The 13,524-nt window shown below is 46.9% G+C and overlaps 2 protein-coding genes across 2 annotated transcripts; one reads left to right on the top strand and one right to left on the bottom strand.

The window, feature by feature from the left end:
- Positions 1-7,875: 7,875 nt before the first annotated feature.
- On the top strand, positions 7,876-9,140 carry LOC114881419 (putative nuclease HARBI1). Its single transcript, XM_029198205.2, has 5 exons — positions 7,876-8,167; positions 8,248-8,433; positions 8,516-8,625; positions 8,692-8,900; positions 8,945-9,140. Exons 1-5 carry the CDS (start codon positions 7,876-7,878, stop codon positions 9,138-9,140), a joined length of 993 nt encoding a protein of 330 aa, XP_029054038.1.
- A 448-nt stretch (positions 9,141-9,588) lies between these two features.
- Positions 9,589-11,996, bottom strand: LOC114881418. The gene is made up of 3 exons (XM_029198204.2): positions 10,851-11,996; positions 10,076-10,736; positions 9,589-9,996 (listed from the first exon to the last, which is right to left on the bottom strand). The coding sequence occupies exons 1-3, from the start codon at positions 10,872-10,874 to the stop codon at positions 9,956-9,958; spliced, it is 726 nt and encodes a 241-aa protein (XP_029054037.2). The 5' UTR covers positions 10,875-11,996; the 3' UTR covers positions 9,589-9,955.
- Between the last annotated feature and the right edge of the window lie 1,528 nt (positions 11,997-13,524).

Raw genomic sequence — 13,524 nt, 5'->3', positions numbered from 1 at the left:
GACCCCGTTACATGGCGCCCGAACAGTTCGGAATCAGGACGGTGGAGCCACTAGAATTAAGACTTAGTATATAAGGAACGAGCAAACGGACTCCGGATCAGAAGCTTATGAGCAACCAAAGCGAACGCACAGCGAAGAACGAGAATCCAGAACGAGAACACCAGCCGAGAGAAATCCAGCTAGAAGAACAAACCAGACCAGACCAGAGGGATATACCGAGGACGGCCTATCTTTCCGAAGTTGCCGACTAAACCGACAAGGCAACTGCGAACAGTCAATCCAGCCAGATCCAGTGACTGTTAACAGTTGTTCGACTCGATCCCGAGGAGGCAAACCAATGAAACCAGGATGGCCGGCATCGCCTGGGTATACCGCCTGAAGAAAGACCAGGTAGTCAGCGAGCTACGCAGACTGCAGCAACCAACGCTGGGAACATGGGTCCAGCTACGAACGCGTCTGGTAGACTACGTCCGAGAACACCAGGACGAGTTTCCAGACAAGCCGAACGACGAGCCGGGATACAAAGAGGAAGTCGACCGTACCCGAGACTACGAAGAGTTCCACGCGGAAATGGCCCGTGAGTGGCTCCGAACACACCTAGGAAGCCGCCAAACCGCGGCTACATCTACACCGAACCGCGGGGAGAATACGAACGCCGAGATGACGGCGTCTCCAGCAGGGCCATCCACTCCACCAGAACCAGCCGTCAGACACCACGAAGACCGGTCAAAGACGATGGAAATAATGAGGAAATGGAACTGCCAGTTCGACGGGCGAGACCCGTACTCGTTCCTGGAGCAGCTAGAAGAACTACAGGCTGCGTACGGCCTTACCGACCACCAGATGCGTACCGGCTTCACCCAACTGTTACGAGGGCAAGCCCAAATATGGTACAGAAATACAGCAAACAAAGTTTGCTCGTGGCCGGAACTCCAGGAACAACTACGGAAATTCTTCGTACCAGCCGGAGAGAAGAGGCGATTGGACCAGCAAATCGCCGCCCGCAAACAAGGTCCAGACGAGCCGATAAGGACCTTCATTAACGAAATAACGACGTTAATGCGCCGCAGAGGAGATTACACCGAGGAGGAACTCCTCGATTCCATCTTCTACAACCTGAAACCGGACCTACAGCTCTTTATTAACCGTTTCGAGCTCAAGGACATCAGCTACCTGATAACCCGAGCAGAAAACGTCGCCGAGCTCATCGCCACACAACGAGTCAGCATACCAAAGGCCGAAGAAAGACGCGCTACGAAAACGAGCGAACCAACCGCGGGACCTTCCAACCAACCCCGCGGCAGCAAAATCGCGGCCAATTATAGTCGAGAAACGCACTGCTGGCGTTGTGGGCAATCAGGGCACGACCGATTTAAATGCCCGAACTCGGCTGTCCGATTCTGCTCCTACTGCGGCAAAGTAGGTGAAATGACGAGAACCTGCCTATGTCCGAGGCAGGGAAACGCCAGAGGGGCCGGAAAACCCCGGCCCCAGTAAACCGGCTGACCAGCCCAGAAGATCCAGACCAGCGTGACAACACCACACGCAGGAGAAAGAAGAAGAAAAAACCGAAGGAGAAGAAGAGCCAGCCAGAAGAGGATCAGAAGACCATCCATTGCAAGATCGCCGAGGAGCAACGGCCAACGGCCGTGGCAAACGACCGAATAATTATTACCGTTCAAGTAGGCAAAAGTAACGTAGAAGCCTTACTCGATACAGGGGCCGCCGCGTCGTACATTAGCGACGAGACGGCCGAAGCTTGCAAACAGGCCGGATGGGAAAAAGAAGACCACCAGTTATCCTCCTCCTTAGCCAATGGCCAAGAAATGAAAATCTATGCCAGCTATAGGGGGCACGGACTTTACAACGGCATGCGTAGAAAACACCAGTTCTACGTCATGCCAAATTTAGCCTATCCTATGCTAATCGGCATGGACCTCTTACGCAGGCTTGGCCTGCAAGTATGGCTAGGAGAGAAACGCGTGGACAGGACAGACCACCAGAACCAGCCGACAAGCCCACCTGTCCAATGCACGGTAAAAGCGCCAATTGGCCTAGCACAGCTCACCCCAGCCGACCAGGAGCAGCTAGACCAATTCCTGGGGCGCGAAAAAAGAGCGTTCGAAGGGATACGAGGGCTCACCCCGTTAATCGAGCACGAGATCCGGCTCGAGGAAACAACACCGATAAAACAGCGGTACCGACCACGCAACCCGGCCATGCAGAAACTGATCGACGAGGAAGTCGAAAAGATGCTTGAAGACGGAGTAATTCAACCATCCAGCAGCCCATGGAGCTCACCCATCGTCATGGTGAAGAAGAAAGATGGGAAATACCGTTTCTGCGTGGACTTCCGGAAACTTAACCAGGTCACGCGTAAAGACGCATATCCACTGCCGCACGTCAACGCGACACTGGATAAATTACGTGGAGCAAGATATCTCTCCACGATTGACCTGAAAAACGGTTATTGGCAAGTTCCGTTGTCACCAGAAAGCAGGCCACTAACCGCATTTACCGTACCAGGACGAGGACTGATGGAATTCGTCGTCATGCCATTCGGACTTCACTCGGCACCGTCAACGTTCCAGAGACTCCTGGACCGAGTAATTCCGCCAGAAATGGCACCGCACGCCTTCGCTTACTTAGACGACATCGTCGTAGTAACATCCACGTTCGAGGAACACCTCCGGGTCCTGACCGAGGTTTTCCGGCGACTTCGGGCGGCGAAACTACGCCCGAATTGGGAAAAGTGCCACATGGCACGAAACAGCCTGAAATATCTCGGACACATCGTGGACAACGAAGGCCTGCGAACCGATCCGGAAAAAGTATCCGCCGTGGCCGAACTACCAACGCCGGCGAATATCAAAGACCTAAGGAGATTTCTAGGCCTCCTCTCCTGGTACAGACGTTTTGTACCGGACGTCTCAAAAGAGGCGGCCCCGCTGACGTCCCTCCTCCGCAAAGATGTGCGGTGGTCATGGGGTGAAGAACAACAGCGAGCATTCGACGAGCTAAAGAAACGACTCGTCGATTCACCAGTCCTGGCAATGCCGGACTGGAACAAAACGTTCGTACTCCAGACAGACGCGAGCACGGAAGGCCTGGGAGCCGTGCTCACGCAAGAGGACAACCAGGGCGAACGAGTCATCGCCTACGCCAGCCGGACGTTGAACAACGCCGAGAAAAATTACTCGGCCACCGAACTTGAGTGCCTGGCAGTAAAATGGGGCATCTGGAAGATGCGCCATTACCTAGAGGGATACCATTTCATCGTGGTCACTGACCACCAATCCCTCAAATGGCTGGAGAAAATCGACAGCCCGTCAGGTCGACTCGCACGATGGGCATTGGAACTCGGCCAATGGGACTTCGAAATCCGCTACCGACGAGGCCCAGAAAATACAGTCGCCGACGCGCTCTCACGGCGGCCGCAACAGGTCTGCGGCGTGCAACCACCGACGCAAGGCAACTGGTACACCAAAAAGTACCAGGAGGTTAAAGAGCACCCAAACGACAACCCGGAATACAGGATCGAGAAGGGGAACCTCTACAGAAACATCCTACATACGTTGGATTTTAACGAGATCGAACCGGACCAGCAATGGAAGATCTGCATACCAGAAGACCAGAAAACCAGAGTCCTGAAAGAAGCGCACGACATCCCGACCGCCGGACACCTTGGCGTGGCCAAAACGCTAGCACGCCTGGCCCGCGCATACTACTGGCCAGGAATGCTACGCGAAGCGACCAAATACGTCAGGGACTGCACTAGATGCCAGGAGTACAAAGTCAGCCAGCAAGCTACACCTGGAAACATGCACGCGACAAACGTACAACAGCCGTGGGAAATGGTCTCAGCAGATCTCGTCGGACCGCTCCCAAGGTCAAAAACCGGAAATACAACGCTACTAGTAATCCAGGATCGATTCACGAAGTGGATCGAACTTCGACCACTCCGACGAGCGACAGGACCAGCAGTCGCAAAAGGGATAAAGGAACTCGTCATGCTACGCCACGGAACACCGCGTGTCGTGACGACCGACAACGGAAGGCAATTCGTCGGAAAAGAGTTCGAGAAAACTCTTACCGACAGCGGAACCTCCCACCGGCGCACACCACCGTACGCGCCACAATGTAACCCTGTCGAACGAGCTAACAGGGTAATAAAGACAATGATTAGCCAGGATCTAGGAAGGACGCAAAAAACCTGGGACGAGCACCTACCAGAAATCGCTTTTGCGTATAACACAGCACGACACGATTCCACCGGATACTCACCGGCGTATCTCAATACCGGAAGAGAATTCACACCGCCAGGAAGCTTCCAGCAGGAAAACCAGCGGAAGACGACAACGCCATGGTCAGCACGGCTGAAGAACTTGCGTGACGCCCAAGACCTCGCCAGAATACGTCTCGCACAAGAGTTTCAACGCCAGCAACGCCACTACAACCAGCGTAGGCGGGACTGGCAACCGAAAATCGGCGAGCGAGTATGGAAACGCTCGCACATCCTATCTAGTAAAGCCAACGATAGAAACGCAAAGCTCTCAAAACGTTACACCGGACCTTTTAAGGTCCACAAGAGAGTTTCACCGGTGATCTTCGATCTAAGAGACCACCAAGGAAAACGCGTGGATCACGTCCACGTGAGAGATCTAAAACCGGCGACCGGTATAAAAGAGACAAAAATGCGCAGAACCAACGCGCAGCCAAGCGACGGCGGCACGCCATCGCGCAACGCTAACGCGCAGAGGCGCAACGTCACTAGCCCCCTCTCCGCCGGACACGGTTCAGCGGCTATAAAAGGCCAGCAGCCGCAGCAGCCGGCTCACTCGCGCGATGGCCAACGAACAACGCGCGGAAGAGATAGCAGCGGCAATACGACGCCTCAATTTACGCGAACGAGCGACATACGACCCGCTCACGCTCTCGCCAAAAGAGTGGAAGTCATTCCTCAGAATGACTCTTCCCGGAGGAGGCAGAGGAGGCTACCAGCCACCAAGGACCCGGGAAAAAGATAGGGCACCGGCGAGGAAAGCAACCCGGCCGAGCCGGGTACAGACGCCGGCCAGGCGCCCCCCGCTAGCCGAACTAACACCGGCCAGACGAACACCGGCACCACTGGCACCAGGCGACCGGGCCCCCAAGTCGCCGGCAAAGAGGGCAGCGGAAGCAGCGTCCCATGCAATGGAGCTAGGCATGGGCAACCAGGCACCGGCAATACGGGAGGCGGCTAGGATAACGGCAGAAGCAGTCGCCCAAGCTGCCGCCGCGAACTACTGCCGGCCGCCAGCCCCCGCACCAGCACAGGCGCAGGTGCTACTCCCCGCCTGTACCGTGGACCCGGAGGACCACGCCAACACGACGTCCTACACCCTGGCCGACGGAACAACCGTCAGCCTGTACAAAGGGGTCAGGCGCCACCGATTCACCCGAAACGGCCGCCGATGGACGATAAATACGGACCACCGGGGCAACGTACTCCGGTGCGTCTACACAGAGGTGATTATTTTAGTATTCCTCACCTATTGCGCGACCAGCCGTACACGCCTGGTCTCCCGGGAGGAGGAGGGGGGTGCGACGACAGCCGCGGATCGGCGTCGCGCATCGCGGGCCCCACCACGGCGGCATCCCCACTCCCGTGCGATTAGACTATAAGTAGGACCGATCGATGCGATGATCGATGAGTTGCCTCGGGGCTTCGGCCCCGAGGGGACCTCCTAGGAGGTCCGGACCGGAGCACCAGAGCTCTCGACGCCATGGGTTTCCTGGCGAAGAGATCTCTGGCCAACGGGCCGTAGCATTGCACTACGCTACTACCTGGCAGCTCCTATAGGTCCAGCGGCCGTAGGCGCCTAGCCTCGTCAGTCCCGTGGTTGACCCGGGGTGACCAAGCTAGTGCGCGTTCATAATCTCTGCTGGTGCTTCCGCGGGGATTCCGAACGCTAGTCTACACGGCACCGTAGTCTGCCTTTGGCAGCCGATTCCGTCCAGCTTCGCGGCGCTACCCAGGCTGGCCAGGATTGGTCGTCGTCTCGTTCGCTGCTCGGTTCTACCTCGGCGTACGAGAAGACGAGCCGCGTGAGGCAAACGGGCAACAACTCCACCGCAGCGCGAAAACACCGCAGCGCGTTTGAATAAAGACCGTCGGCCCAATCGGGTCTTTCCTTTCCCGACTCTTGCTTTTACTTCCTCGGCACTCGATAGTGCCTCGTCGCCTTCGCTGAATTGTTCGCGTTCGCGCTCCGCTTGCGCCCGCGCTCCGCGTATACCAGCGTGCGTCCGTTTAGCTTGTAAGAGCGTTAGGTTTAAGTTTCGCGTGATTTCTGTGACGGACCGGGTTCCGACCGTAGTACGTAAGATCTGTACCTTAGTTTTAAGGAAAGCGGCTCCACTCGTCTAACCACCAGCCTATCTTATGATTGTAGTATCCGAGGCCGGAAAACACCGCCCGACCACCAGCGAGGCGAGGATAGCCGCCACGCAGCACGCGTAGTCTACCAGTAGCCGTTACTTTCTTTCTTTCCTGAATAAAGTCATATTTTTCTACATACCTATGTCTCGTTATTTACCGACCTGTTCCCTTGTGAACCCTGGCACGGGGATACCGACCGCGGTGCGCAACGCCGTGCGCACCGGACCGACCGACCCCGTTACACATTTTTTATTACTTTATTCGTTGTTCATGAGCAACCAATAATTCGATACTATTATTCTTTTCTTTTTTTTTTTTATTCATTATTCGATACAACTTTTGCCTAACGAGTTCTTTTATACCAACGCATAGTGTTTCGATTAATGTTCATTAGCTGTAAAAACTCATAATTTCATTTTGCTAAAAATAGATATTTGTCATATAAAGTAATGCTTAGACAAAAAACTGATGATATCTTTCTGTCGGTATTTTCGTCGAAGTGTGTTTTACCTACAGAATTTATGGAGTAGGTACAATAAAAGCTGGATAAGTGCAAGAAAAGATTGGCTGAATAAATGCAAGATGACTATGTAAAGATATAATATTATCCGAACCGGAATATCGATATGACTAATACTAATTCAACTAAAACTTTTTTATTTTTGGCCTTTCTCTTAATGAAACTTTTACTAACGTATTTATGAGATTTTTCTGATTAAAATGAGACCAAAGACTACCTAGTTTGAATTATATTTACACAAAGTACAAAAACACGTTGCTCTCATTAAAATAATAATAAAAGAGTAATACATTGTAAAAGACCAATTAAAGTTGCAATGTGTCTCAAACATAGAATCGACATCTTGGCTGGATATATGTATGCAATGTTTGGGTCCTAATCTCTCTTGCATTTATCCAGCTTCTACTGTATGTAAAACAATAGATTGTAGCAGATTCATTAATATAGCTCTTTCAAAGTTAGTGTTAGTGTATAGGATTAAAATAAATTTTGTATGTACTTTTTTATACTTTAAATTAAAGTTTTGGTAAGGCTTCAGAATGATACCACACTTGTATTTTATTTAAACTGTATATAGGTAAAGAGTATTTAGGGGCGGTATTCACAGTCGCAACTTATTTCTAAGCTGGGCTTAAACACATGCTTAAGACGTCGGCTAGATTCACAGTCGCCGAATAAGCAACGTCTTAAGTCTGAGCTTAAACACTTGCTTAGAAAAGTAAATGCTTATCGGTGTAGATTCACAGTCGATGCTTAATACCGTCTTAAGCTCTTATGAATTCATAGTCGAATAAGTCCGCCTTATTTGTAGAAAACGAGTTCTTATTTGGCTTTATTGAGGTTAGATTTTTAAGTCGACGATATTGAGGACTTAAGCACGCGTTTGAAGGTGTTATTGTGGTGTATTAAACAATTTATTTTGATTAAATACAAAATGAACTTCGAGGATATCGATGATATCGAGGACATTGAGGACATTGAGGACATCCAGAATGAACATCCAGAAATATCAAGGCGATACATTCGAGACGGGAGTGATCTGTTTGATTGTTTTGACGAGGAAGAATTCCGTAGACGCTACCGTTTCACGAAAGACTCTGTTTTAAATGGAATTTTGCCTAAAATTGAAGCAGGGCTACATAAAAGTAATAATCGGGGTTTACCGATCCCTCCTGCGATGCAGCTCTTAATTTGTTTGCGGTATTATGCTACTGCAAGTTTTCAAGTAAGTCATATAAATATATCAGTATCACTACTCCTAAAAGAAAAAAATAAAGATTATCTATATATGTACTGTAATTGTAACTTATTCTGGGAGACACGATGAATGTTTCTCAGCCCACAGTCTCCCGCATAGTATTTAGGGTGAGTTCACTAATAGGCAGTCTGATGACGGAGTATATTAAGTTTCCCAGGGATCCGGACAATTCCACTCAAAATCGCAGGTTATTCAATAATCTGGGACACGGAAACGGAGCTATTGGTTTACCAGGTGTGGATTTTATATCATTATAACTTTTTGTATATACACATATGTATACATACATACGTATACAATGTAATTGATTTACCAGGTGTGGATGGCGCTATTGATTGCACCCACATTAGATTAACAGCATCCAGATTCAACAACATGGAAGAAATGTACCGGAATAGAAAAGGATATTTTTCATTGAATGTTCAGGTATGTCATTAAATTATTTATTTTACCCAATATTCATTGAAATGAACTATATTAATATAAATGCAGGCTGTCGTGGGTCCTTGTATGGAATTTTTGGATATCGTACCAGAGTGGCCTGGCAGTGCTCATGATAGCAGAATTTTTCGTACATCCCAATTACACATGCGATATGTGACGGGAGAATTAGATGGAATCCTTGTCGGGGATGGTGGATATCCATGTCTGCCTTTTCTTATGACACCCCTGCGGAATCCCCAGACTGAAGAAGAAATAAGGTAATACTGATACTGTTTTACATTAAATGGTTTGATCGACACAGGTACAATGAAATCCAGATCAGGACCCGACAAATAGTAGAGAGAACGTTCGGTGTTTGGAAGCGCCGTTTTCCATGTCTGTCAAGGGGTCTAACAACGAAGCTATTATGTTCCACAACAACGGTAGTTGCATGTGCTGTGTTGCACAATTTAGCCCTCATTTTCAATGACACTCTTGTTCAAGAAGATGAAATTTAAATCGAAAATGAAGATGGAGAAGCATTATTGGGAAACATGGAAAATGATAATAGCGTTGATGGATTTCCTACACGTGAAGCACTCATTGCCCGTATGTTTAATTAAGTACTTGCAATGTAATGTAATAAGGGGTTTTTTATGCTGTAAGGCTTTTTCCCCTTATTGTGTCTATCGAGCCAATAAATAATTGTTATTCTTTCGGCTCAAATTGATTTAATTTATTTATTAAAATACCCTCATCCTCAGTCCCATCACAACGTATACCTTGAACCATGGGATTTCTCCATGTTAGAGAGATTTCGACGGTATATTTTGAATCGGTACGGAGATGGGATGTGGAAAAATAAAGCAGTAATTTGTTATTATAAATTCTTTTTTTATTCAATTCATAATAATAAAACATAAATAATTCTAATGATGATTATAAACTTAAAAAGATGTGGAGTAACATGAAAGCTGCGCAACGACGCGCGATAATGAGGGAAAGACAATCTCGATTGGCAGAAATCAACCCAGAAATAGCAGAGATCGTGCCATCGTTAATGCAGAATGCGCTAAGTATTTTATCCTCTAATTACACAGAGGAAGAGTTGGCGAACAAACGTGATGCCATATTCCATGAGGAATACATTTTGGACGATGTTGAACTGGATGATAATCCAATTTGTATAAACACCAGTCAGAAAAGTACAAACATTACAACGGAAATTAATGAGGAGGGCCATGAAGAAGGTCATTGTGATATTGGTAATCGTTCCCCAGAATACCAAAAGGATGAAATTGATCAAACCGTGGATCGCAGCGTCGAAGACCAATCACTTCCGCCGCTCCAAAGCTGAATTATGATGAGAGGAGGCTGAAATTAAAACGTATTAGAAAATTAGAAAATTTTATATAAATAAATTATTAAAAAGATTGTTCTTAATGTTTATTACCTTTCACTTCTTTTAATTCAAATTCAGCTTTCTCTGCTGCTGCGGCTACGGCACGGATTTCGAAATCATATTTTGTTTTTAAAAATTCGATTTCCAATTCATTTTTCCGTTGCTCGTGCCGCAGTTTCAAATCGGCCAATTCTTCCTCGCTCTTCATTGTGCGTCTTATTCGCTCGAATTTCAACCTCCTCTCATCATAATCCATCTTTGGAGCGGTGGAAGTGGCTGCTTTCTGCGGTTTTCGCTGCAGCGCGCTGTCCACGATTTGATCAATTTCTAATTTTTTACTTTGTAGGGACCGATTACAGTTTTCTTCTTCACGGCCCTCATCAGTACCTTCCGATGTAACGTTTCTACTTCCCTGACTCGTATTTATACAAATTGGATTATCATCCAATTCAACATCGTCCAAAATGTATACTCCATGAAATATAGCTTCGCGTCTGTTCGCCAACTCTTCCTCTGTGTAATTGGAAGATAATATACTTGGTGCATTCTGCATCAACGATGGCACGATCTCCGCTATTTCAGGGTTTATTTCGGCTGCCGGTTCTGCCGGTCCTCCCCCTGTTGCCATTCGGGATTGCCTTTCCCTCATGATCGCGCTTCGTTGCGCAGCTTTCATGTTACTCCACATCTTCTTAAGTTGTACAGTATTCCTCTGAAAAATAAAATTTATATTACAGGGTGTCCCAGAATACGAGCGCACACAGTGCGTTCCAAATTACAAATAGTGATAATAGTTTCACGTAATAATATCGTTTATTCTACAAACCTTGCATGAAATCACAGCCGACATATTATACTGGTGCGTGACTTCCTGCTACGCTTCTTCTTTTTGCCTCAATGTGCTGCTATCACTTTTCTTATTTTCGACAATGTGCGCGAACTTTTTAACTATTGCTACAAATGCACTTTTTTCCACATCGGTGAAGTATTTCTTCACAGTAGCCATTGTTAACAGTATTCCTTTCCTATGTACGGCTGTACGGTAAGTGCCGTGGGGTTCATCACAGTCTTCTTACCAAAAGGCAATGTCTTCCCCACTCCGAAAAAGTTCATATTTTTAGCAATACAGTGTCGGGCTGCTTGCCTTTTCTACGCATTCTACATTCGTATGAACAGTCTTTTGATACCTGGTACCTGATACCTGGCCACCAGCACTGGTCCCTATCATAAATGGTACGAAAGCACAATAGCGCCTGGCTAATTGCTTTGGACAAGGCTCCAAAATATGCCGTCACTAACATATCGAATGAAATATAAAAAGAATGGCAACACGTTTGTCGCCGCTACACCGCGATCGCTGAATTCGCTGTAGATTAGTTTGGATTCATAATCAATACAAAGAATTACATTTAAATTTTATTTTTAAATAATTTCAGTGGTTAGTTTAATTTTGTGTTATTTTGTGTTCATATTTCAGAATTGTTCTTAATAAATTTGGCTTTTTTTATTAATAAATTTGGCTCTGTCTATCGCTCGCTCAATTATTTGAATTCAATTCAAAAACCGCGTCACTAAGTAAGAAATAATGCTACATTTTCAAGAATCATTTTCTTTGGTTGTTACAGTAGAAAATCGACGGAAATAGCCGAACGTCAAATAAGCATTGCTTAACCACGGACTTTACTAAGCAAAGCTTATTCATCGTTTTCTTAACTAAGTCGGTCTTATTCTCCGACTCTGAATACATAGCGACTTAAGCATTGCTTATTCGAATAAGACGATCTTTGTAAAGAACGTCTTAAGTCCTCACTTAAGTCGCGACTCTGAATACGGCCCTAGGTATAACCAACTAAAATATGAAGTCCTAACGTGCGGAAGTGCCAATGTGCGAAGTTGTGGTATATCGAGTTTTCTAGCTTTGTTAAGCGAATTTAAGGTTTAAATTGAAAAAAACAATTATATTATTTCTATGTAATTGTTCTGAAATTCGCGTGGTCTGAGCGGGCTGTAAGGGAATACGCACTTTGTTGAAAATACTAAGTTTAATCACAGAGATATTTACAAAGCGTGGTCAGAGTGTTCACAAATATCACACGACAAACAGTATGTACAGTATATTACACGAACAAATAAGCGTGGTCTGCGAATTACTAATTACACTTATAGTTATTTCACAATAATCAGCGGAAATGAGATTAACGCGTGGACAATGAGGTTGCCTGAGAAGCGTGGTCAGAGACAATTCAAAGCGCGTGGACTGAGTATATCTTGATCTGACGAGAGCTGCGTTTACGCATGGTTACTCGACGAGCAATCGATCAAGAAGAAGGAAATCAATCATGGCGTCGATCGTGCCGGTTCCGCGTGAAGAGGGGACTGCGTGAGCGAAGTGGGCCCGGGAGGTGCTGCCGCTATCGGTAACGACGCACCAACGAAATACTTTCGTTGCCAACTTCGTGTTCTGCGATAATTTGGGGAATTTCGCCAACAGTAATAGACAAAAAAAATCTAACCTAACCTTATTTTTCTTTTACCCCTTCTCGGCGAAATCAGCCGGTATCACGTGAAGGTGAGAAAATGAATGCTATAGATTTCCTAGTGTTGGATAGCTCCCTTTGCTCCCTTAACTCGAAGCTCCACCCCCTAACGTCTGCCCATTTTTCGCGCAACCCTTATCAGTTTTCGTGATGCCCAACGCCATCTTCTTGCAAATCTTTTCTCAAAAAAGGTGAAAAAGATTGAACTTTCCGCACGTTGACACTTTATATTTACGTCACCCCTAACCTAACACAGATACAGTGTGTCTCACTTAAACTGATACAGAGCTCTTATTCCGTAACTATTAATGATACTGTTACATATCCGTCTCGGAAATTTCCTTATATGGTGTTACGAACCCTTCTCAAAAATTTCCTTATATGGAATCGGATGTGCGCACCCGGCACCTACCGTCTTCTGGAAAATTCGAGACCAACGCAAAGCAAGGGCGCGGTCCTACGGGTCACGTAGAATCCGTCCCCACCACTCTTTTTATTTCAATTTTTGGGTATAAAAAGGGTGGCGGCAAAGGCGCCTCGGGTCCAGTTGAAGTCTAGAATCGGTTTGATACACATCAGTACGTTTCTCTTACGGATAATCTCTACAACGAGGAAACTCTGCGAGATCAGGTATTCAAGTCCCCTTCAAGCACTCAGTAACTACACAGTACGTTGTCTGCTGTTAAGTATTATTCTGATCGTTGTAGTCCGCCCCCGTTTGCTCGCGTTCGTGAAAACCGAGAAGGATTAGATTCTTGCTTCGCGGAATCAAAACTAAACTTTTTATTATTCAACTCATTTAAACTTGTAACTTAGAGTTTAATTCATTGAACACCGCGACAATTACACACAACAATTGTAAGGTCCCGACATAGAGAATAAACCCACTAGTCCAGAAACCCACTAAGGTGTACCTTTACTGCTCGAGGTACGTCAATCAAGTTACGAGACCTAATACTAACA

This window comes from Osmia bicornis, chromosome 3, assembly GCF_907164935.1.
Source record: "Osmia bicornis bicornis chromosome 3, iOsmBic2.1, whole genome shotgun sequence".
Lineage (NCBI taxonomy): Eukaryota > Metazoa > Arthropoda > Insecta > Hymenoptera > Megachilidae > Osmia > Osmia bicornis.
This window is presented reverse-complemented; position numbering and strand designations above follow the sequence as displayed.